Source organism: Centruroides vittatus, unplaced genomic scaffold, assembly GCF_030686945.1.
Source record: "Centruroides vittatus isolate TY-2023 unplaced genomic scaffold, ASM3068694v2 contig_1033, whole genome shotgun sequence".
Classification (NCBI taxonomy): Eukaryota; Metazoa; Arthropoda; class Arachnida; order Scorpiones; family Buthidae; genus Centruroides; species Centruroides vittatus.
The window spans coordinates 1696156-1722832 of record NW_027120671.1 but is presented as its reverse complement, the minus strand read 5'-3'; the positions used below and the strand labels follow the sequence as shown (position 1 = coordinate 1722832).

At 32.6% G+C, this 26677-nt stretch overlaps 3 protein-coding genes across 3 annotated transcripts in view; all 3 read right to left on the bottom strand.

The window, feature by feature from the left end:
- LOC136968480 (SH2/SH3 adapter protein dreadlocks-like) overlaps positions 1 to 12764 on the bottom strand; it is a 37863-nt gene extending 25099 nt beyond the window's left edge. Inside the window, 1 exon segment of the mRNA XM_067262461.1 lies at positions 12614 to 12764. The gene's annotated coding sequence lies outside the window, so the exon portion shown is untranslated.
- Positions 9159 to 9623, bottom strand: LOC136968804 (ATP-dependent DNA helicase pif1-like). The gene has a single exon (XM_067262843.1). It carries the CDS (start codon positions 9621 to 9623, stop codon positions 9159 to 9161), a length of 465 nt encoding a protein of 154 aa, XP_067118944.1.
- Positions 12765 to 19683: 6919 nt separating the features above from the next.
- On the bottom strand, positions 19684 to 20571 carry LOC136968793 (uncharacterized). The gene has a single exon (XM_067262831.1). It carries the CDS (start codon positions 20569 to 20571, stop codon positions 19684 to 19686), a length of 888 nt encoding a protein of 295 aa, XP_067118932.1.
- Positions 20572 to 26677: the final 6106 nt, after the last annotated feature.

Below are 26677 nucleotides of genomic sequence, written 5' to 3'. Positions count from 1 at the left end.
AAATACAGTTGTACTACTACCACCTTCTGTGACATTAAAATGAAGCTTTTAACTATGCTGTTATGGAAAACAGCAAAACTATAAAATGTCAAAATTAAAAACTGGTTATTTTGATGTTTAATATTATAAAATAAATGTAAATTTTTGCTAGTTTTAGAATAAAAATTCTTGACAGTATTTATGGTTTTGAATTGTTTAATTTTTAGCATTGTTCCAGATAAACTTATTGTTATATTCGGTTTCTTAGATTGAAATATTAAATTCAGAAAGATTTTGAAATTATTGCTTGAAATGTTTACGAGATGGAGCAATGTGATTAAAGGAAATTTATAGTTGTGTGGTTGCTGTTCTGCATTGTTTCAGTGGAACAGCAAACTTTTTAATAATAATATTTTAACTTTGTTAAACTAAATGAACTGTAAAGATAAGTGTCTCTAATTTTTATTAAGGCAAATTTTGATTGGTTTATTATGGCTAAATTAAAGAAGTACAGAATAATAGGTGTTGGAAATATTTCTAGAAATGACATTAATTCAAATGTTTCAGATAATTAATTGTTTATTAAATTTAGTTTTTTCTCTTTTGAATGCAGATCAATCTGACTAAATCTTGAAACATTACGTTTGAATAGACAAAAGTTTATTTTTGAAGTTAAATTGTTCAGAACATGTTTTTGAATTTTTGCTGAACCAGAAAATGTTAAGATCAGAAATTTTCTGCACAACACTGATTAATTTATAATTTAGGCATACTCAGATGCATTAAGTCTGACTTTTTAGTTTTTGCAATGTAATGCCTAGCACTCTGTGTACAAGGCAAAACGTCATTTTGAAGCAGTCTTGTATGTTAGTCTTAAAAACAGAAGCTACTAAATATGTTAACCTTTTACAATAAAAGAAATCTGACAATACTGTAATATATTGGTAAACACTACATAGTCTAACTATCCATATCTATAGGATTTGCTAACAAAGTACTAATCACGTGAAGTGGCATATAATTTGCACTTTACCAACGTTCAGTTCACAGAAAACATGGGATAGTCATTAACACAACCTTCTAATAGGCAAGCATTTGAACTACTACCAGAAAATGTCACTTCAAGCCTGATGATAAACCATTGGAGGTCCTTTCATGATCTGATGAATGCTTAAATGATTCTGTTAGTCAAGCAAATAGTTTTATTCACAACAATGATTTGACTAGCAGTGAGTGCAATTAATCAAGTAAGCAGGTTGCATGAGTTCATGTTACAAAGAATAATGGAATGCTAGAATCACCAAACAAGTCCAAATTTCCTTTCAAGTTAAACATTTTTCAGGCATGCTATCAAATCCTACAAAAATGAGATAAAAAAGTCAGAAGCAGTCTAAAGCCTTTAAACATTTCAAAATTTTTAATGAATGTTACAAATTTAAACACTTACTATAAAACATCCAAAAAATGTAAAACAGGAACAAGATGAAATAAAGACAAGTGAAGACACCATTTTGGATAGTCTACATCAGTGGTTCTTAACCTTTTAGTGATAAGGGACCATTTATCAAAATTTTTCTCTTGCCATGGACCACGAGCTGTTTGGCAGTAATATAAGTGCTTATAAGGTTGTTCTATAAATTAAACACGTACAAAATTATTCGGAACCAAGAGTATTATATTAGTTGCGAAAATATTACATTAATTATATTATTTTAGTGCAATTTTTGTAACTGCATAGTGTTTACCAACTGCTGGATTCTTTGTTCAGTGCTACTCAAAGCCAAACGCATGTCGGCACTGGCATCCAACTGATTTCGATGTTTATTTTTAATTATCAAAAGCACTGAGAATCCTTGCTTGCAAAAATATGTGGTTGAAAATAAAGTTAGGTACCTTAAAGCGATTTCTCGAATTTTAGAGGAAGCAATAGCTTTTTGGCTCCAAAAATCTTCAAGATTAATTCCTGTCTCAAAAGTATCCTTGCAGTTACTATCGTGTTGCATTTCAATTAACTTTTCTTGTGTTTCATCCAGCACCTCAGAAATATTGACTATGAAAGGATTGCGGATCAGTTTCCGAATACCTTTGTCCTTGCAGTCAGGAAAATAGCGATTGAATTCATTTTTCAAGTTTTGCAAATGGAATGTAATGTTCTTTTGTATTTGTCCTTTAATCTCAGCACACTTCTTCTCTGTGCCTTCTATATCCGTTACCGGACTACGGCGACACCTGGCGCAGGTTAGTAAGGTTAATAACGTGCCAAGGTATTTACTAGGGAAAGTTAAACCCAGAGAGGTTTCCCGTTGCCGTCTCTGGGACACGATGTTACACGTGGGAATAATGCCTTCCGGGAGGTCTTTTAAAAGAAACTGGCCCCTATTCAGGTGTTACAAACGTGGAGAAAACCCGGAAAACACCACATGGCCACCCTGTTCAAACGTGGCGGGAACCCGCGACCAAACTCCCAGTGTTTAGCAACAGAACCGCTCGGCCAGTGGTGGGCATCTCAGCACACTGTCTGTCAATAATAGGGTTCAATGTATCAAACAAAGAAAAATTCTCTCTTTCAACTTTGCTGATCAATAGGTTGATTTTAGCGATAAACGCACTGATTTTATTTTCAAATGCAAATATATTGCTAGTGCCTTCCAATTTCATATTTCCTGAACCTTGCAGTTGAAGGTTCAATTTATTTAGTTGTGCAAAAAAATCCACTAAATAAGCAAAATGTATTTGAAATTTAAACTGACAGATCTCATCGTCATTTATTTAATAATTTTAGGATGACTTCACGGACCACTTCGGGTGCTTTCAGGGACCACCGGTTAAGAACCACTGGTCTACATTTATTATTTTAATGAACTTTAACATCCTGGATTATTACGCTTCGAAATAAGTCTGGAAATGATGACAGAAAAATATTAATTTATTTCAATCTTGTCTTACTTTAGTCATTTCCAGACTTATTTCATCTCATTATTTTTGGGATGTTTTATAGTGTCTGTTCAGAGTTTTTTGTATTTTGATTTCTTCTTTGAGAGTTCTGAAAAGTGATTTTAATTAAAAACATTACAGGGAGATTATTATTATTATTTTTTGAGTTACAGTACAAAATTATAATAGAGCCAAATTCTACTGAATCTTTTAGGCTATTTGGAACATAAATAAGTTTCAGCTAAAATTGTGAAAGTATCTTAGTATACAGGGTGGGACAGAAAGGACAGACGTTTTTGAAATGGCTAGAACTCACCACCAGGTGAAGTGACAGATGTGTGGCAGGTAGTGCAAAAGTAGTGAGATCTTAGCATTTTCTTTTCAGTTGAAGGCATGGAGCTGTGGACAATAGAACACTGTGTTTGCGTACGACTGTTTCCTCAGTCGTACGTAAAGGGGATCGCTCAGTTGTACGCATCTGATGGGAATATGTTTCCACATCCTTGCATACGATGGAAATGTATTCCCATCAGATGTGTGTGGTTTCAACATGATGGAGGTGACGGCCCACACAGCTAGAACATCAATTGGCATTATTCGTCGAATCTTCCCTGCTCACCTCATTTTCAGGTTGTGACATTCATTGGCTCCTCGTTTGCCTGACCAATCCATATGCAATCATTTCTTGTGGGGATACCTCAAGGCATGAGTATACGAGCATAAGACTGTTCTTTGCAAGAACTGAAGGAAGCTATTCGCATGGAAGTCACCAAAATCGCCTCCAGAAATGCATCAATGATAACAGACATCACATGGGAGATGTTGTTTTCCACACTTGATTCTGATGTGAGTTTGTATTGAAATATCTTCCAACAAATATCTTTTGAAGTAACAATTACAGATGTAATTTTTTAAAAATGTCCTTTCTTTCTGCCACACCCTGTACATTGTAATCCAAACTCAACAGTACAAATCAAAATAACACTTAAATCAAGCTGAAAAAAAACCTGTTTATCTTAAAACAGAACCACACTCAAGTTAATTGTTCAGACAATTTTAAAAAATGATTACATTATTAATTTAATGAAAAAAATTAATCAGAAGAACACTCAACTTCCATAAAGAACTAACAAATTTCTCAATAAAAAAAATCAGTTGCATTATCAAAAATAATTTTTTATTTCTAGTTAATTGATTTCTTTGAATTTTTTCATTAATTTATGAAATATACTTCAATAAAATTAATGACAATTAGCCTCATTGTTTTAAAAAGAACAGATAGAAATATCATTGTTAACCTTGTTACAATAATCAAGAGCTTTTGTTTGGATCTATATACTACTAAAAGTCAGATTGTTTGGTTGGTTGTAATTAAATACAGAAAAAATGGTGCAAAATACTACATTTTTAAGAATCCTAGATCCCAAATGAGAATATAAACAAAAGTTTTGTTAAAATCAGGCAATGGATTACCAAGTTATTCCTATGTTTAAAATGGGATGTCATACAGAATGACATCACATTTTTAATTTGCCGATTACTGTCTTATAACTATATTTATATCATCTGATGGGTTAACTTTGGTGAAATATTGAAATTATCTCTCATTCTCTATACCTTCTTAGTATAGGTGACCCAACAAGTCATCAGCATAGTAGCACATAACTATAAATTTGGTTATAACTTAGATAATGTGAGTTCTAAGTATTTAAAATTTATTATGTATATAAAATAGAAACGCAGTTTGTCTGTCCTCTATACATTTCTAAACCCTTTGACTGATAAACACCTGTATTTTACCAACCTACCGCAGAAAAAAATACAAATTGAATGTCAGTTACATTCAAATAGAACAAATTTTTAAAACCCTCTAAAATAAATATTTCACATGTTGATAGGTAAGCCTTTGAAGTTATGAATAAATAAAAATATAAAGATACGTGTGTAAAAACATATATAAAGTTAATAATAAAAACATAAAAACAAATAATAATAGCTGAATATGAGTGTTACCATCAATACACACATTATGAATTCACATAGTATCACTTTGTATATATTTCAAAAAAACGCTCTCTGCACCACAGATTATAGCATCAACTCTCACCTTGTCTTGCAGAACCAAGATTCAAGACTGAGTTGATCCAAGGTTTATCCAATGAAATATGCAGAGGCATTACACATGTATAAAATGCTATTACCTATTACACTATCTTTTATTTTTTATACACTCAAACCTGTTTTTGTGCAGTCTTTTTTTGTGCGATTTTTTATACGTGCAATGTGTTTTGTGCAATTATTTTTGTGCAGTATACCAATTTGATTGAAATTCATATATTGCGCACAAAAAATCACACAAATAAAAAATCACACAAAAATAGACCGCACAAAAACAGGTTTGAGTGTAAATTTTTAGTAGTAAGTGACTCAATGGGTCATGGCTGGTTTAGTTATATTTAAAATACAGTATATTAAAAATGTCTTTGTTTTCATATGAGAATATACAAAACAATCAAAAAGAAAAATAATGGATTGTTTTAAAAAACAAATATTAATTTTGTTTTTTAAAACAATCCATTAAATTAAGTATGTTTTCTGTTAATAAGTTTACAAACTGATGAATCATCAAGGCCCTAATAAAAAAATTGTTTCATTTATTAGTGGCAATTTTTGTTATCTTTATTTAATAATTTCAAAACTAATTATTCTTTTCCTACTACTTGGAAAAATATCTGCTTAAAAATTATATATAAGAAGGGTAATCATTTTGATCCTCTGAATTATCGTCCAATATCACTAATCAGTGTAATTAAGAAAATTCTCTCTACGTTATTGGTTAATCGTTTGCGACTTTGGCTTGAGCGATTTCATGTTATTAGTCTATTAGTCAGGGTGTCTTTTGTAGCAAATAGATGTGTTAGATACAATTTATTTCGTTTTCTCGGAATTTTGCAGTTAGTTTTGTCTAAGAAATGTAAAAAATTATATGTTGGTTTTATTGATTTGTCAAGGAAATTTGATACAATAGATCAGTGATTCTCAACCTTTTTTTTGTCACGGTATACTTTTAATAATTTAAAAATTTGATGTCACACACAGTTACTTCGGTAAGTACTGCAGGACGTCATAACGATGATTTTTAAACGCGGTTGATTATTTAGGTCACATTGTCTAAATGCTTTGGTAACTACCGGCAGTTACCAGAAACACCGGTTACAATTTCCAAACGCGCCCTAGGAAGATAGAACCTATTGAACAACTTGTCTGACGTCACTTATGTACGGGTATTCGCAGCGGCAGCACATTTCAAAAATCTCGCGGCACTTTAGTGTGCCGCGAGACTTTTGGTTGAGAATCACTCAATGCGATCAGTGGTTGAGAATCACTGCAATAGATCATGATATTTTATGGTCGAAGCTTTCTTGGATAGGTATATCTTCTTCTTTTATTAAGGATATAAGACAATTGCTAATAAAGGTCTTCCACAAGGTGAACCACTTAGTCCTATTTTGTTTAACTTATTCGTTAACAACCTCCCAGACTTATTTTTATAGTCATAATACTATGGGTATATCTATATCACTGGAGGTAGAACTGAACTGTCTTTCGTTTGCCGATGACATTGTAATTTTTTCGTATTCACCTATTGGCCTTCAGAGGAAACTTAACCTTCTTCAGGATTATTGTAAGTCTAATAAACTACTTATTAACGAATTAACGAGGCTAAATCCAAAATAATGGTTTTTGGGAGAGGGGGAAGACTAGGGAAGGCTGATAAATTTTATTTATCTAACTTTGAGTTGGAGATTGTCTCATTTTACAAATATCTGGGTATCTATTTTACTCCACAGGGTTCATTTTCTTTTCACCTAGATAAATTGTTTTTAAAATATAAACTTCAACTTTCAAATTTAATAAAGCTCATGGTTAGAATGAAGTCTTCTATTAAATCATACTTTTGATTGTTTGATTCCTTGATACACTCAAGTCTAGGATTTATGTTTCCTATTTGGGGATCATCTCTTGTTGATAAACTAGAGAAGATGCAACTGAGATTTATCAGATTGATATTTCATATTCATTGTTTGGTGCCCGGACCCGTTTTAAGACTTGAATTGGGCTGTCCTCCAATGGCTACACGTTTAGCACTGGCCATTTTTAGATACTGGATTAAAATCTTAGAGTTACCAGAATAATGGAATAACTCTAATGTAAATGCAATGTAAAATTGAATTAATTTTTTTGAAGAAAATAAAATAAAACTAAAAATATGCACAAATAAAACATTTGTGACAATTATTAATGCTTGTTAATTTAATTAATCTTCAACATTAATAATTCAATTTTCACTGTTGATTTCTGTAATTTCTGCTCAATACATCTTTTTTCACCATATATTACTTTTGGAACTGAAATGTAAACATCAGTTACAGGAATGAACTAGACAAAAACCATAATTTGAATCAGTATGTCAACGTCAGCTGCAGCCACTGACATAACCAATAATAATTAACAGTCAAATTGCTTGTTAAAGTAATAAGATTAGATTACACAAAAGATACTCTAATCTGTGGATTAGTATTAACCCCAAATACTTCATTTTTTTATTTTTATTCTACTGTATATGTTAATATAGATGTGGGTATCTGGCAAGAATAATTAAAAATGTGTTTTAATATATATACATTTAACCTGTTAATTGTGTTAATATCATGTTTAACCTGTATCTTAAAACGGTACATACACAGATAGCCAACAAGCATCAGATACAGATAGTGTACAGGATTTTCGACATCCTACAAAATGAAAAAGACCCTCCAGATCACACCAGACTTCCCAGGATTTATTTCATCCTGGTTAAAGACAACAGATGGGGCAAAGACTTAGTATACATTGGTTCTACCAAGCATTCCTTAAGTACCCATATAAGGGAACACCAAGATATCCGGCATGGGCAGCTTACTACTGCCCTTGCTACATATGCATCCGATCAGGATATCGAGGCACAGTTTGATAGAGCGGCAGTCATCATCAGCACACCATACCAGGACCATCTTAAATGGCTAGAAACCATAGCCATTTATAAAGCTGGCCAAATAACCATGTGTGTCAACCAAAAGGAGGAGCTGAACCTGTCGCTGGCCTGGCAGTCCCTATTAGATGCTGACCTGTAGCTACCTCCACCAGCACATGACTGCACGTCAGGCAAGACTGACTTCGTCGAAATGACATTTGATCCCATTGAATTCCATCCACTCCGTTTGAAAGCATTCCTAAGCTAGTTGACATGAGAAAGAACTGTGCGATAGTTCAAAAATGTTTGTCACCCGCCATATATTGTATACGCATTATGCGCCACCAGTAACAGGTTTAAGGAAGTATGGATTTTACTCTGGTGCTGAAGTTAGAGTGGACTTCTGTTAATATATACTAGTTAAGTAACGCTGTATCAGCGTGTAGTCTGAACGAAGCTGCTCACACCTTTATTTTCTAGATTATGAGGGAAAAGAGAAAGAAAGAATCATTCGTTCTAAACAATATATTTGATTTCTATTGGATCATTTAAAGGTACAAATATAAGGTCAGAATAAGCCATTAATTAATTGCTATGCCGTCTCACAAAATTCTGTCTATCACCATGGTCCTTGGACTTACAGACTGACTCGTAGCGATCTTTATTGTAACTCTTTAAAAATACTGAGTCAGTTATTTTTTTCACTTGACTCAATGTAACATAGGTAAGACCGATATAGGGAAAAAAGAGACAGCTATCTATTTTGATTTTTGGATGAGTTAATCCCTGTGATTTATGTATAGTCATCGAGTGTGCTAAGGTAAGGGGAAACTGTCTACGAGATCACAATATACTGCCATCGTTCAAAGAGAGTGTTATGGGGATTATTGGAAACAGATTATCATAGATAAAAGGTTCCCGGTAGCTATCGAATTCCACTAAAATAAACAGAGGAAGAGCTGGAGGGCGAGCATTAGGAGCATATATAATGTAGTGTATAGTTCCTAGTGAACCATTGACAAGACCTCCTTGCACCCATAAGTTGACTCAGCATGATTCTGGCATTATTTGAGAGATTCAAATACTTGGAGAGACCAAGAGCTGAATCATCTTTGGACGAAGGCAGGGCAATATCTGGAGTGTTTTCAGATGCTACATAAGCAAGAGGGCATCCAGTTGACTACAAGTAGTCTTTGTTGCTTTGTTTAACTTGCTTGTTTGTTGGATATAGCTATACTGCCGTTTGGAACTGATCAAGTTCATCTCTGGATAAATAGGCTCCATTTTTTGTCATCAGAATGTTCAGATCTGTATCAGAGAAATCATCCGAAGCTAGATGTTGTAAGACATCGGTGAAGGAACTATCTGCGCTATTTTGTCTATGAGAATTACTAAGTACAGTTAACTTCTCAAAAGAATCAAATGTGAATGTAATGAGGCAGGAACCTTGTTGAGACATTACATTGTAAAAAACACTTGAGTAGAGAGGAGTATCTTTAACAGGAGGAAGCTGATGAAAATCACCAAACAAATAGATAAAGAATCCACCAAATGGCTCATCTTTCTTGAGGTTCATCTCCCTCATGTAAAGCATTCTTGCACCAATCATTGACATTTCATCGATGATAAATTTGAGTGACTTCATCTCAATCTGGAATCTCTGTGCAGCTTCTCCATTTAGAAATCGAAATTTCATACTAAGGATAGGAAGACGAAGGAGAGAATGGATCGTAAAGCCATCAATATTGATTGCTCCTGCCCCATGTTTTAAAAAGAAAACTTTCTTATACTTATTATTCTATAAAGATTCTTTATATTTATTGTATATCTAGTTAGCAATAACATTTACCTTTCAAAATTACTGTTTTAATGCTTGTCATATTTTCCGACCACTACATGATGCCTCTATACGTGCGTGCAGGAAGCGACTAACACTTGACTTCATGCATTCCTTGTCAACATTATAACTCTGGAATGAGTTGTCCGATCTTGATGAAATTTTCTAGGATGACTCATCATCATTCAAGGATGAACTGATTAAAATTTCAACTCTCAAAAATGATCCATACTGAAGAAAAACACAATCTTTGTTTTGACCCCTATCTTGAGTTCTACAAAAATGGATCATTTTTGAGAGTTTAAATTTTAATCAGCTCATCCTTGAATGATGATGAGTCATCCTAGAAAATTTCATCAAGATCAGACAACTCATTCTAGAGTTATTTTGTTGACAAGGAATGCATGAAGTCAAGTATTAGTCGTCACTTCGTTCCGACAATTATGACATTATTGCATTATTACAAAAGATATGATTAAAGCTAATATTTACAAATGAATTAATATCCTTCTCAAAATTATATTATATCAAATGAATTAACATCCTTCTCTAATTATATTAACTATAATTTTATAATTTTAGTTATTTAATGTTCAGAGATTACAGTACTTTTATTAAAAAAAAAAATAGTTAAAAATAACAAAAATGTGTAGCCAAAATTTAATATACTTACTGTCATATTCAACTATGTATTAGTTTGTTAAACACACAATTGCAGTTCCTAAATGCAATATTTGATAAGTCTCTACATCATTGATACAATACTTACAATGAGAAAGTTTGAATTGATATAAGAAACTACATTAACTTTAGAATGAATATATGCCAAATTACATGAATTGCCATAAATTATGACAAAATCCAAACGAGCCATCAAAGACTAAACAGATCAGACATAACATGTCAAAGAACTGATTTGTTCAGTAAGTGGCTTTGACATCAGCAAACACTGATGTTAGGAACATACATAAGTACTGTACCCTATCACTATCTTAACAGTGAGTTAAAGAATGGCAGAATTTGATATCAGCATACATTCTGAAGTAGATACTACTGCCCATGAGTTGCTCACAAATTAAAAAAAAAATAGTATTTAGAAAATAAAAAAAATCTACTATAGAATCTACTGTTTGCTTGAAATATTAAATCATCTATAATTTTTTTTATCTAAATAAAGTTTAATTTTAATAGAAGAAAAAAGCTCTTAAAAAATAGAGAAGTCCAGAGCTTCTCTAAGCCATCACAATGTGTAGATTTCAAAATCAGTTAATATTTCTTTTAAAAAATTTAAAATTTTGTCAATTAAAATGTACCAAGCTAAACAGGTTTTTTGAGAACAATTTTCTCTAAAAATGTTTATTCTTATATTAAAGTATCGATTTTTTAAAAATCACTACTATTTATTTAATTTATACTTCATAACAATATTTTTCTATATATTCATTTCAATAAATATTTATAAATTTTAAAAAAATACATCATGATAAATTTAAATAATTAGATACATTAAATAAGCATTTAATATAGATAATAAAGTCTAGATAACTTTTCTCTGGAAAAAAATCAGAATAAATATGGAGCATTTCTATAATTAAAATAGCTTGATATATTTTATTCTATGCCAAAAATTTCCAAACCATTATCAAGATGATAAAAATCATTGAAGTCAATAAATCAGGACAATCCAAAAATTATTTGTTTTTTGTATAAATTAATTTGAATGAAAATAAATGAAGTTTAGTAATCTGTATATAATTTATCATTGTTAAAATTAGAAATTTTTAAAAATCATTAGACCATTTCAATGTATGAAGTAAGGAGGACATTTATTTTTAAATTACAATTTGTACTAGTATTAAACATAAAAGACAGTATTTCATGGAAAAACAAAATTATTTTGGAAAACGTTCACCTAGCTAGCCCCAATGGCAGCACTTCCGTTAATGGGGCGCCGGTCATTTTCACTACTTTTTTAGCAAAATCATTGTTTTATTTTGTATTTTTTACATAAATCACACCACCCCCACAATTGTCGACCATTGGCATGATATTTGTCTCCGAAGGTCAGTTTTTAACGTATCAGTCTACCACTATCATACATGCTTTGCACGTAGACTTGCACCTGGGTGCTGGCTATTACTCGCACCTCAGCAGCCAGGTGGGGAGAGCCCAACACCCTCTAAAATTATATAACATCAAGTACTCCACAAATAGTCATTTTGGGGGGCCTATATCTCGCAAAGGCGCGCTCGTAGACCCATGGTTCATTAGACTTTTTTTGTTCCTATCAGTATGCTCTACAGCTCTGTTAAAGTCCCAACCGCATCATTCGGACCTAGAATCTTGCCCTTACTCCAATGACTTACTATATATTAGGATGAAATTGTATAATACACTGTTTTTATTTAAAGTTTTTATTCAGTGTTTAAATCACTATTTCTGTTGTTGTAAAATGAAAGAAGTTAATATTGATATATTAATTTCAGTTTAATACATCAATGTTGATATATATATAAATTTTGTTGAATTTTGCTTTTAGAATTACATTTATGATTCCTATAATATATATACAAGCTTCAGATTTCAGAAATATCAAAAATTACAGAAATAAATATATTTTCAATATATATTAACTTAGATTTTGATTAATGCAATGTAGAATTTATAATACTCAACAGATTTTAGATATAATCATATATTATATACGAGTGAGAAATTCTATAAAATTACTCTAAAATGAAGGAAACAAAGTATATTCAAGGTACTATTAAGAAATAAGATTATCTTATTTATTCATTTAAATAAAAATTAAATACGAGACTTTTATCGTATTTTAACAAATTACTTACCATATTTCAGGCATAGCTAATAGCATTTTTAAATTTTAAGGAATTATTAAAAACTTAATTACTAAGAAAATATATAAATTATAGAAAAGAGAAACGTGCTTCTTTTTCCTCAGACTCCGACATTTTCTATCTCCATTCTCTCCGATATAACCAACACCCTTGGCACCTCTAGCGTCAGAAATCAAAAATATCAAAAAATTAATCGAAAATATGTAAGATAATTAACAATTTTTAAAATCGTAAATATAAAATAAATAAATAATACAGTAATTAAAAATAATATATAAAAAAGTTTTTGAATAAAAGAAGTTCCGCGATAATCAAGATTTACAAATTTTGCTCTTCTGTTAAAATTACAAATTTTAAAAAAATAAATAAAAACAATGCTACACCAAAATTTGTTTTATTTAATTCTAAAGTCACTGATTCAAACTAATAAAATTGAAAAACTTAAGCGCTTCTAAATTTATTATAATTATTAATTATGTGCGAGTTTGATGACACTGGAAGCAAAATAATGAACGCTTACGTTTCTAAATGATTTTCTTGGATATTCTTGAACACGTGGTATTGATTTAAACGCTTTAAATAGAAGTTTTAAATCTGCCTAATAAAATTTTCTAAAACAAAATCTGTGCTGTTAAAATAGAAGAAAGTTTATATTTTATGAATGATTTATTAAATAAATTATATTGTTTTTATGAATGAAACACGAGTTTTATTACAAGTAATAATTAACAATAACAGTCATTATCGTGAAACAGTGAGGGATGGTTTTTTTGTATCAATTAAAGTTTAAAATTAATTTTTGTGAATAAATCTGCTTTGGCCGTCTCACACGATAACGGTTTTGTTCATCAATTCATAAATTGCCAATCATATTACAGACCCATTTGACAAATGCATTGCTACACGGAATAAAAACTTTAGATTTTTTCACTGGCCGTCCATGGAAGCTGTGGAAGTACCGCTTCCCTTGTATTTTCTAAAATATAAATACACATTTCGCAGTTATTTTCATATTTTAACGTATTTTGAATTAATTAAAATTAATATTTTATTATAACCGCATTATGTATCTTATTACAAATTTATATGCATGTGGAAAACAATGTTAAGATTGCTATTGTATTCGAATATAAATTCGTATTTGCATATTCCTAATGGAAGCGCTGTATTGTCGAATATAAGAAGGCTTCCACGGCGAAAATATTTGAATGGTGTTAAGTAGCCAGATTACAGGCATTTGTGCATGCGCTTTACAGAGCACCAACCTCTGGCGGTTTAACTGATTGATGCTACACACTAAAATATCATATAACGCTTCCAATGATTCTTTTCAGGACCAGCACAGCTTCCCTATCATCAAATGTCACCGCATGCCACTGGATTTTTTTATTATTTTATATTGAAGTTTCCAATTTATCAAAAAATGTTGCCTACTAACCAGCAATTGATAGTTCTAATTGAGATAAAGCAAATTTCCAAAACTCAAAACGGCAGTTTTACTTAAGTTTTAAAACACGATTCTAACGTACCACAGCACAATCTATGAATTATAAAGTTTTTGTTATGAACTTGCATGATTATAATGAGAAAGTCGTTTTATTATCATACGTAAACTTATTATATAAAATTATTTCTAATATCCTGTATTTTTTCAATAAGATGTTTATATTTTAAACAGCAAGCAGACCTAATGCCGGCCTTTTGGCAATTCTAATTTCAGCCCAAGAAATTGCGAATATAATGTATATCAAATCAGTGTAGTAACTAGTCATTCCTATGCCCTGTGCAAGAATTTGCATTTAGGTCCCTTAATTAATTATGTTTGGGAAAATAATAAAACAAATACATGCATTTTGGGTGACCCTTCCAAGTGGGCCCTGCGCGGGTGCACCTGCAGGCCCGCTCTAGCGGTTACGTTGCCCCGGACAAAAAGACAAATTTCCGCCCCTTAAGAATAAATAAATAAATTTATATATAACCCGATTTTACTCCAAACTAGTTCTGCTTAGGCCAAACTAGTTTGTTTGTATTTTTTTAATTAAGCTATGCACTTTTAAAATTCGGTTAATAATTTGGTTGGTAATAATTATGGTAATTTATTAGAATAGGTTAGGTTAGAACGCGCGTTCCCACTGTTCCCTGTCTTCTGATTGCTGGAATCGGAGACGAGCTGCCACCTTCGATACGTAGGGTAAAATTAACCCCGTTTTTTATAATTAAGTAGACTATGTTTGAATAAATATTGTTCATTTAATTGATTGTCTTTTAATTTTATTTTAACCATTAATATACTTGAATAATAATTCTAAACTAGTTTGACCTAGGCAAAACTAGTTTGGCGTAAAATCGGGTTTTGCAGGTAACATATATATATATATATATATATATATATATATATATATATATATATATATATATATATACAAATATATATATATATATATTTAAATAAAGGTACATATTTTTTATTTTCAATAAAAATCAAATCATTTTATTTAAATTTTAATTAAAGCATATACAGTAAGACCCCGCTTAACGCTGATTCAATATAACGCGGTCTGCTTGACGCCTAAAAAACGCTCAAAATTTACGCTGACTCAAATTAGCGCGGTATTTCATTGATTCGTATATAATACAATTATTCCCAAACACGAACCAATCAACAAAAGATGGCAATTTGTCGTAGCGCTGTACTTCCCTTAAATCTATGTTTATTTTGTTCAATTTTGAAAAAAATATAACATCATGGATGCCACAGGAAATATAGACTTCGTTTGGCAAGAATTAACTGATAAGTGCATGAACGAAATGTGGAAGAAGTTATGGCTAGAGGTACCCAAGAATTCTCATCGAGAAAAGCCTGTCGCTTTATCGTTAGGTTGACAAAATTGTCAACTTTATCGATACAGGAGATGTAGACGAGCAGGATATTGGGGAGTTACTGCAGGTTTCTGGTAAGAGCCTTATCAACGACGACTTCAAGAACTAGCAGAACAAGGAATTCATGTAGAACTGGAAAAGAGAGATTCTGAAGACGAAGAACCCAAAAAATTTCTCTACAGTTTTCCTTAGTAAAAGTTTAGTAACGATAACCGAAATCGTTGATCAAATTGTAGCGAATGATCCAGATTTTGATAGGAGTACCAAAGCAAAACGAGGCATTTTGGATGCGATCTTCTGCTACCGACATTTGCTTAAAGAAAGAAAAAGAAAGCGACCAATAAAACTACATGACTTCATCGCAAAAAACAAAAATTTCAGAAGAGCCAGGACCTTCGTCACAAAAAATTAACTTTACATTTCTGTGCGCATATGTTTGTGTATTATTTAACATATATTATTATTCAAAAATTTATATAAAAATAACTTAAAATTATAGTAAAATCTTATATTTTGATAGCGTGTTCCCCTATCCCTATTTACTCTATGTTAACATGGTCTCGTTTAACGCTGTTTCGCTTAGCGCTTTGTCGTCTAGGAACGACAAAGCGCTAAGCGAAACAGCTTTAAGCGGGGTCTTACTGTATTTAGAAAGAAACATATAACATAACATTGATAATCAAGCAGTACAAAACAGTAGAAATTAATTAAACAATAACCATACACCTTTATCGTTGCCGAGAAAATTTATTTAAAACAAACGTTTTCGACCTATGGAATAGGTCGAAAACGTTTGTTTTACAGTTTGTCGTTTGTCGAAAACAGACCTATTCAGGTTGAAAACAGACAATTGGAACATTTCCGTTTTACAAGATCGAATACAAATATTTAAATTTCAAAAAAACTGGGTTGTTCGGAAAGTTCGTAGCGATTTTTGATAGCCGACAGTTGAGACACCGATTGACGCAAAAATTATTAGAATTGTACAAACCAATGAATATTACGATAAATGACCCTTGAGACGCGTCCGTTACAAAAAAACCGTTAAGATTATTCAAATAGCGTTTAATTTGGCTCATTGCAAAAATGGATGCGAACAACGTGCATTATCGACACTTGTTTCTTTTCTTTTTTCATAAAGGCAAAAATGCTGTACAAACAGCAAAAAAGATATGTGATGTTTATGGTAAGAGTGCTGTATCAGAATCAACTGTTCGAAAGTGGTTTGCAAAATTTAAAATGGGCAATTTCAGCCTTAAAGATGCTCCTTGCTCAGGAAGACCTCCTGTTATTGAAGAGACCCGATCAAAGCATTATTGGATGAAAACCCTCATTACACAACTCGAGAGATTGCAGACATAGTGAAGTCATCAAACAGTACTGTATTTCAACATCTAAAGAAGCTCGGATACGTGAATCGTTACGACATTTGGATACCTCACGACTTAACGGAAAAAAACTTATTGGATCACATCTCCATTTGTGATTCTCTTGAAAGACGAAATGAAAATGACCCTTTTCTGAAGCGTTTAGTGACAGTTGATGAAAAGTGGATCATTTATAACATCAGCCAAAAACGATCATGGGGTAAGAAAAATGAATCACCGTTAAAAACTCCAAAGGCCGGTCTTCATCTAAAGAAGGTCATGCTCACTGTCTGGTAGGATTGAAAACGAATCCTGTACTACGATGTAATCCTGTACTAACGTCCTGTAAACGAATCCTGTACTATCCAATTGGGAACAATACTTATCAGAATCAAACAATTGATTCTGATAAGTATTGTTCCCAATTGGATAAGCTGAACATGGCAATTAAAGAAAAACGTCCGGTACTGGCCAATAGAAAAAAAAAGGGCATTGTGTTTCACCAAGATAATGCCAGACCTCACACGTCTTTACGAACACAGCAAAAATTATTGGAACCAGGCTGGGATGTTTTACCCCACCCCCCTTACTCACCCGACCTTGCCCCGTCGGACTACCATTTGTTCCATTCTCTACAAAATTCCCTTCATGATAAAAACTTTCATACTTTGGAAGCTTGAAAAAACCACATGGATCAGTTTTTCGCGGAAAAAACTGGAAAGTTCTACGAAGAGGGTATCATGAAGCTGCCCCATAGATGGCAACACGTCATTAAAAACAATGGCGCAAACATAATGGAATAAAAGTATATTTTTAGTTTTAAAACAATTTTTTTTATCTCTCTTAAAAAATCGCTACGAACTTTCCGAACAACTTCTAGGCCGATGGAAGGCTTTTCGCGTCCCTCGCATTTATACATGTCTCTTCTTGTTTGCTCTTATAAATCTCTATTGTCTCAGCAGTCTTTGCTAATGTCGGGGAGCTCACGGGTTTGATAATGTCCGCTTCATCCCATTTAACTACCGAGCTTTGGGTCTGAGCCATCTGTGATAGTACCGTCGCGTTGGAACTTTTTCTGATGTTATACTTATGCTCCTTGAGTCTTACAATCAAATTCCTTGTTGTAACTCCGATATAATCTTTCCTAATTCCCAGCTGTGCATTTTCGTACGGTATCCTATAGACACCTGCTTTTTCTTCCTTCTTAATGCTATCCTTGTCATTTCTATAAATAAAGGCCTTCCATCGGCCTGGAAGTATATTCTTAAAAAGTCTGCCAGGAACTCATAACTTGCACGTTAATTTTATTGTTCTAAATAGTATTAGTTGATACTTATATTTAGTAGTATTTATGAGTTTATTTTTATTTTTTATTTTATTCTTTGTTTTTTATTATATATTTTTTTATACATTACTCGTATATTATTTTTTAATCCGTTGTCAGTTTTTTTGAAATTCAAATATTTGTATTCGATCTTGTAGAACGGAAATGTTCCAATTGTGTGTTTTCAACCTGACGATGGCCTATGGAATAGGTCGAAAACGTTTGTTTTAAATAAATTTTCTCGGCTACGATAAAGGTGGTTTGGTTATTGTATAATCTTTTGCTGAGCACGTTCTATTTCATGAAATTAATTAAGAAATACCTGTATCTAGCCACAAATTGTTAACAATATAATTTTTTACATTTTTTAAATGCTATTAAAATTGTATTATTGAAAAAACAATCAAAATGCCATTATTTTGAAAATAAAACAACTCCGCTAAAATCACAAAAAACTTTTTTCTTACTTTCAGTTCTGCAAACTTTTTTATTGTATCTTTTAAATTTACTTGATCAGCAATTTCATGCTCAATTGCCAACATGGCCAAACCATTAAGACGATTTTGTGTAGTAGTCGAACGTAAAAAGTTCTTAATTAATTTTAAGTTACTTGCTACAGTTATTGGTATCGTTAGCAATATTCTTATAGCAATAGTAAGATTTGGGGCAAAATTTAAGCGCAGATACTGCTGAAATTTCCTCCGCTAATTCTATCCCATTTATGTCAACAGAATCACCATCAGTTAAAATGCATTCTAAATTCTTAGTGTTTTAGTAGCATTTCTTTAGACATGATATTTAAATCGTATATATTATATAACAATTGAAAATAGTTACTATGATTACTAAGTTGTTCAAATCTAGCATCTAGCGCATTTAGTGTTTAATCGCTGGTAAAATAAAAAAAATCAATTTTATATTTTTCTTTTGGATCTTTGATGGGTTCTTATAAAAAGTTCCTTTTCCTTCTTCTAACGTGGTCTCGTGTTATTGTTGATCCAAAATTAGCCTCCACACGAATTTCGGTAGCAAGTTCTTTTGCATTAATAATAGTTTCATCGAAGGACGAATCCGATCGAAGATTCTTAAAAAATATTTTGCAGTTTTGACTGTTTTGTAAAAGATCAAGTGCAAAGGCTAGATCAAAATCTTTTGTCTGCATCAACTTGCTTATTGGATTAATGGAATTTATTATTTTATGCCAAATAACTAATGAACACAAAAACTGAAATTGTTTAATACAATTTAATAAACCCGAGGGCTCGTCTCTTATTAAATTATCAATTTCTTGGTTTTCGTAAATGCGTCGTATACACAGCGCCGTAACTAGCCTTTTATGCGCCCGGTGCGAGCATCTGTAACTACGCCCCAAAACTATGACCCAAAACTTGGTCCAGGTCATTTCTGCGTCCCAAGGGCTTATGCCCTGTGCCTGGGCACCGCTGGCACCGCCCTAGTTACGGCACTGTATATATCTCCCAAATGAAATCTCAAAGGCTCCTACTCTTCCATCTAGTGTCACTCAATGGTTTCAAAGTTAAACCTTGAACATGTTTTAAAAGTACTGTATTGCCCATCGAAAAGTAGATGCCGAAAAAATAAATATATTTTTGGATCGAGTTAAAGAAATTAGCGGCTTCCAAGGATGCTTTTGCCATATCATTAACAAGATTGAGAGAGAGGCTAATACACGGAACATAGAATGCTCGCCAATTATATTGTTTAATTCTAGATTGTACTCCCGCTTTATTGCCCGTTATATTGGACCCGTTGTCGAATCCCTGTCTTCTGATATCTTGCAAATTTAAATCCAAGTCATTAAGTTCTCCAATTATAATATCAGACATTTGTTTTTTTGTGGATCTTTCGACTGGTAAAAAACCTAAAAAGCTTTCGTTAATTTTAATTTCAACATCAGCGTCAAATTTATTGATTGAAACATATCTGATTACAAGAGTCATTTGCTCTACCTTACTAATGTCAGGAGTACAATCTAAAATTAAAAAAATCAAAATATTTTTCCATATTTCATCAATAATATGAGACTTTACACTTTGATGCAGCGGATCTATTATCTCGTTTTGTATATTTTTCCCGAGATAGTGAGCTTTAGTCTCTTCTTTTTTTAGCACTCTACGGACGTGCTCTTCCATAATGGGATCAAATTCAGATAGCATCTCAACTATTTTTAAGAAATTACCGTTTTTATACCCAAACAACTTGTCGCTTATACCTTGAAACGCCGGACCACTTTTACCAAGCATTTTAGTAATTGCTACGATTTTTAGAAGCAGCTCGTTCCAATGATTTGTTTCGGCATTAATAATTCTTTGAGAGGCCGCATCTATAGTTTTACAACACTTTAACCTTAAGTTCATTTCTAGCCATGATTTTTGGGCCGGAATATGATTTTTGGAAATTTCATGCTCTTTTAAAGTTTCGCCGAGGTGCTTCCAACTTTTAAAACCCTCCTTTGAAAGAGAACTAACTATACAGCCGAAAATTTTGCAACAGAAGCAGTAAACGCAGTTTTGTGAAAGAGAGTACACTAGTCAGTCTGGTAAAACTTGCTCTCCATTGCTTAAAATTCGTGTATAATAATTTACGCTAAAATGTCGACCAGGTCATTGGAAGGAAATTTGTAATTAAGCAATGGTTTAGGTGGACCTTGTCTTACTAAAAAACTTCTTTCGGCATCTCCTAAAATTCCTCGCCACAATGCTGGATCTGTACTCAAAGTTTGTAGGACGCTTTCTTTGGTAGTCGCGTTGGTGTTAATTTTTTCAATGCTTTCATCTGGTGATGATAGAGTCAGAGTGTCATCGGTTCCAATTGATTTAGAAACTTGGTCCATTTGTTTGTCATCGTCATCCTGTGACGATTTTGTATTTTCTTTTATAACCGGACTTGATGTTGGATTCTCAGAGTCGTCATTTGTTTTGGTACAACTCTGGATATAATTTTTTAACGGGCTAGCTTGTTTTTGCCTTTCGGCTTCCTTTTCCAGCCTTCTTTTTTTGTACTGGTAACCAGACGGTTTTCTTTGACCGTTAGACATTCTGAAAGAGACACGCACATAACTCAAATTAAACAATGTAAACTATAAAATAATATTTTAAAAACATAAAGATTTATCCTTGTTCTAAATAAGCTAAAACCGTAATTAACATAACTTCAAAATTATTCTTTATTATATTATTATTATATTCTGTTAATAAACATAAAAAATATTTGTGGCTTACACATAATATTTTTCGTATCCTGTTAACGTAAAGGGTTAAAGTTTGTACAATTTTATATATATTTTTAAATGTTACCCCATTTTTTAGGGTCTCGAAAAGTTCACTTATAGTCATTTGGGGGGAGCTATTTCTCCCAAACAGCCATGGTTCTTTTGATTGTTTTGTTCCTATTAATATGCTCTACAGCTCTGTTAAGGTCCCAACCGCGTCATTCACATCTAGAATTGTACAGTTAAACGTGTGTTAAATGTGTATTAATTGTGTTAAACGTGTTAAACTGTGTTAAATGTGTGTTAAATGTGTGTTAAACGTGTATTAAAAGTGTGTTAAATGTGTTATAACCGAGGATATGTTTCTCGTGATTTCCGACGTCATAAGACAATGCGACCGACACATGGAAGGCGAGGTGTGCGTGGATCACAAATGCCAAACTCTGTGGAGCCGCAATCACAAGGTTGCAGTTCTTTAAAGGCTCAAACGTTTACATACAGTACACTCCAGGCAAATTCTGTTCGAACCACTGATGTATCCAATTTCGTAAATCACTACGTCCAGTTATCGATGGATTTGAGGTAGAATGATGAACTTTTTGTTTTTCGTCTTCGATTCAAAAAAAGGAAATGAAACCAAAGTCTCGGGAAAAAAGTAAGTAGCAAATTTTCGTTTTAAAAATGTTTCAGTTTAAAAAAAAAGTTTAAATCTAGTTGTCTATTGGTTAATGTCGACGGTCGCCATCTTGTTTGCACATATGCGTGCGCAAACAAGATGGTGACCGGAAGGGCCGCCATATTTCGCTACCATAGGTAACATTAACCAAAACAATTTTATAATTCTTGATTTTGAGATTTTATTCAGTTCAATTATTCAAATATATTATTATAAAATGCGTTTTATCAAAGCAATGAACTTAACAAATGTCTTATATTATTGATTCAAATAATTATTTTCATAAAACAAAAATATAAATAATTATACCTAGAGTACCTAGATATCTATGTACTCTAATTATACCTATAGAATACATTCAAATTTAATACAATATTTTATTGATTTAATAAACAGCCTTTTTGGATAAATTAAATATTTATTTTATTTAAAAACGCTTTCATTGTTTCGATTCGATAATCGATTTACGATAAACTAGTATCTATCAAACTAAGCAACAGCTTAATTATAGATGTACTGTACAGTACATTACATTTGAAATTGATCAGAAGATTCACAATAATGGTATTGAAAAGTATAACTTAAAAAGAGCTAACTGGGAAAGACTAATGGAAGACTTAAAATCTGCTAAAATAGACTTGAGAATTATAGAAAATCGCCACCAGGCAGAAGCAGTACTTACGAAGTTAATTATGACAATAACAAAAGCAATTGCAAGGCACGTCCCACTGTACGACGATAGGGGGGAAAAAATAGTTAAATGGTAGACTCCTGAATTAAAAGCATTAAAAAGTAAAGTAAGAGCAAAAAGAAAGAGGTACCAAAAATGTAACGATCAGAACTCGAGAACCATTTTTAGAGAACAATATCTAGAGGAACAGAAAAATTATAAGACAAGGATAAAAGAAAGTAAAGAAAAGAGTTGGATACAATTCTGTGAAAAAAGTGCTGGAGACCCCTGGGGTTTGATCTATAAAATCACAGCTGGGAAATTAAGATTTCAGTTAACAGAAATTAGACAAGAGAATGGGGCTGTTACTGCTACAGCAGAGGTGAGCTTAAAATTATTACTTACAGAATTCGTTAAAATAGATGATAAAAATGAAGACAGCAGAGAGCAAAAAATGTGAAGAGAAAGTTTACAATACAAAACAAGTGGTGAAAATGCCCCGTTATTCACAAATGAAGAGATATATTGGGTAATATCGAACTTTAAACAAGGAAAAGCCCAGGACATGATCTAATTACAATAGAAATTGTAAAACAAATAAATAACAGAGCCAGATCTTCTATACGAATTATATAACACTTGTCTAAAATTTGCGGTTTTCCCAGGCGAATGGAAAATTGCAAAAATTTTACCAATTTATAAGGGTAAAAACAAAGATCGACAAGAAGTAAGAAGTTATAGACCAATCTCCCTCCTTCCTGTTCTGGGAAAAGTTTTGGATAAATTAATAATATATCGTCTTACAACCTGGCTAAGTTCTAACAAATGGATCAACAAAAATCAATATGAGTTTCAAGAGGGACGTTCAGCGGAAGATGCTATATTAAAAGTAATTTAAGATATCGAAGAAAAGAGGAAACATAACAACTGGACAATTGCTCTCAGTCTTGATACCGAAAGTGCCTTTGATAACGCATGGTGGACACTAATCCATGCTAAACTAGACGAGGCAAATTGCCCAAACAATTTGTATTGTCTTATATGCGATTATCTAACAAACAGAAAGGCATACATAGAATATGCAGACATAAAAGTGGAAAGGGAAATGACTATGGGGTGTCCACAGGGATCTTGCTCTTAACCCATTTTTTGGTCAATTATATTAAACGATCTCTTGAAAATCAATACATTTTCGGAATCAAAAAGAACAGCATTTGCTGACGATTTAATGGTCCTCTGTTCGGCAAAAAGCAGAGAACAAATAGAAATAAAATGTAAAAATATACTGGATAAAATAGAGAAATGGGGAAATGCAAACAAACTAAAATTTAATCCAGAGAAGACAAACGCCATAGCCTTTACAACATGCAAAGTGGCAAACAAGCAACCTACAATTAAAATGCAAAATAAATCGATTAAATGTACCAACCAAATCAACTATTTAGGATATATAACAAACTTTTCTAGAATGCACACCTAGAAACAATTAAGAAAAAAATGGGTAACCTATTTCAAGAAATAGCGAAAGTAGCACGTAAAGAATTGAGTCTAGGAGGAAGGGCTTTAACAGATTTATAAAGGTACTGTAATCCCAACTGTCACATACGCTGCCCAAATTTGAAGGTGAAGGTGCCCAAAATTGACACATATGAAACGGAAAATAAATAGCCTACAAAGAAAAATGCTATTAAGAATTACTGGAGCATACCGTACTACATCAAACGACGCACTCTGTGTACTGGCGGGCCTAATGCCTCTGGATTTGGAAATACGACAGCGTAGTGACACAAGAAAAATATTAAAAGAAAACAACACTCATAATGACTTATTGAACAAAGAAAACGAGCTAGAAGCAGATATGAAATAACACCAAAAATTATTAAGATATGAATGGGAGAAAATACATATAAAGAAATACAACTATCATGATCAACACAGAATCTATACAGACGGATCGAGATATTCAGAAAGAGTGGAAGCGTCGTATGTTTATTACTATAGAAATAGGGAGCAGTATCATAAAAAAATTAAGTTAGATAAAGGATGCACAAATTACCAAGCAGAATTCGTAGCAATAGATCATGCAATTAATTGAATAAGTCAAAGGAAAAAAAATATAGGAATTACTATTTGCACAGACAGACAGGCTGTGTTAAAAGCTCTTATTGATGGTAACAATAAAAGTGAACTAATAGATAATATAAGAAGAAATATTGTGAAAAGTGATAACATACTTGTATTCAGCTGGTTCAAAGCACATTTCGAGGACGAAAAAAATGAAAGAGCAAACAGTCTGGCTAAAGAGGCTAGTTATCTAAAAACAAAAGAAAATTACAGGAAAATATCTACAAAATACGTAAAATCTGAAACTAAAGGTAGATATATGTTACAGCGCGAACGACGATGGAAAAAAACTACAATAGAAAGGGAACTCTTTCAACACACACCAGATATTGACCAGAAGTTAAATAATAAACATTTACAAATTGGACACTAATTTACAACATTCGTGACAGGACATGGAGATTTTGAAAAATATCATTATAGATATAATCATCGAAATGATGAAAACTGTAAGATTTGTGAGGTAAGACAAACCCCCACGCACATCCTATTTGACTACATGCAATATGAAAAAATAAGAAACGAACTAAAATTAATTTGATACAAAGAGAATTACAATAAACCTATTAGCAAAAGTAGCCTTATAAATGCTGTTAACACGTATTATTATTTCAATAAATTTATAAAAACTTGTTATAAAAACAAAACATAAAACTTTATCTCATTGTTCAAAGTACAACTAAAAATATCAAATATTAACTTAACAAAACAATGTAAGTAATATAAATAATAAATTCAATTGTCAAATATTAATGTATTGCAACTACGACCGCGAATATGTGAATATAACTACCTGCAAAATATATGCGAAGCAGCATTAATTAAAAGAAGAAAACCTAAAGCCCATAACATTTAATGCTACACATTCGAAAAGTGATTCATACCTGAATATAATGTCACAGATTACGTGTGTCGCGATCTTAACCCGCCTCTCACCCGCCGACACTCGTTTAAGCAAGTCGCCCTCCAAAAATGTCAAGATCGGTATCTAACTTGTTACTGCCGATGTTACGGCCTAGGTATATTGTCACAGATTGCTTTTGTCGCAATCTTAACCCGCCACTAACCCGCCGACCCTTGTTTAAGAGAGTCGGCCCTCCAAATAATGTCAAGATTGGTGTCTAAATTGTCTAAGTCGAAAAATTGTCATAATTGGTGTCAAATTCGGTACCTGAATCGTGAAAATGTCATATTCGGTGTCAAAATCGGTATTAAACTTGTTACTGCCGCTGTTACGGCCTGGGTATATTGTCACAGATTGCTTTTGTCGCAATCTTAACCCGCCACTAACCCGCCGACCCTTGTTTAAGAGAGTCGGCCCTCCAAAATATGTCAAGATCGGTATCTAACTTGTTACTGCCGCTGTTACGGCCTGGGTATATTGTCACAGATTGCTTTTGTCGCAATCTTAACCCGCCACTAACCCGCCGACCCTTGTTTAAGAGAGTCGGCCCTCCAAAATATGTCAAGATCGGTATCTAACTTGTTACTGCCGCTGTTACGGCCTGGGTATATTGTCACAGATTGCTTTTGTCGCAATCTTAACCCGCCACTAACCCGCCGACCCTTGTTTAAGAGAGTCGGCCCTCCAAAATATGTCAAGATCGGTATCTAACTTGTTACTGCCGCTGTTACGGCCTGGGTATATTGTCACAGATTGCTTTTGTCGCAATCTTAACCCGCCACTAACCCGCCGACCCTTGTTTAAGAGAGTCGGCCCTCCAAAATATGTCAAGATCGGTATCTAACTTGTTACTGCCGCTGTTACGGCCTGGGTATATT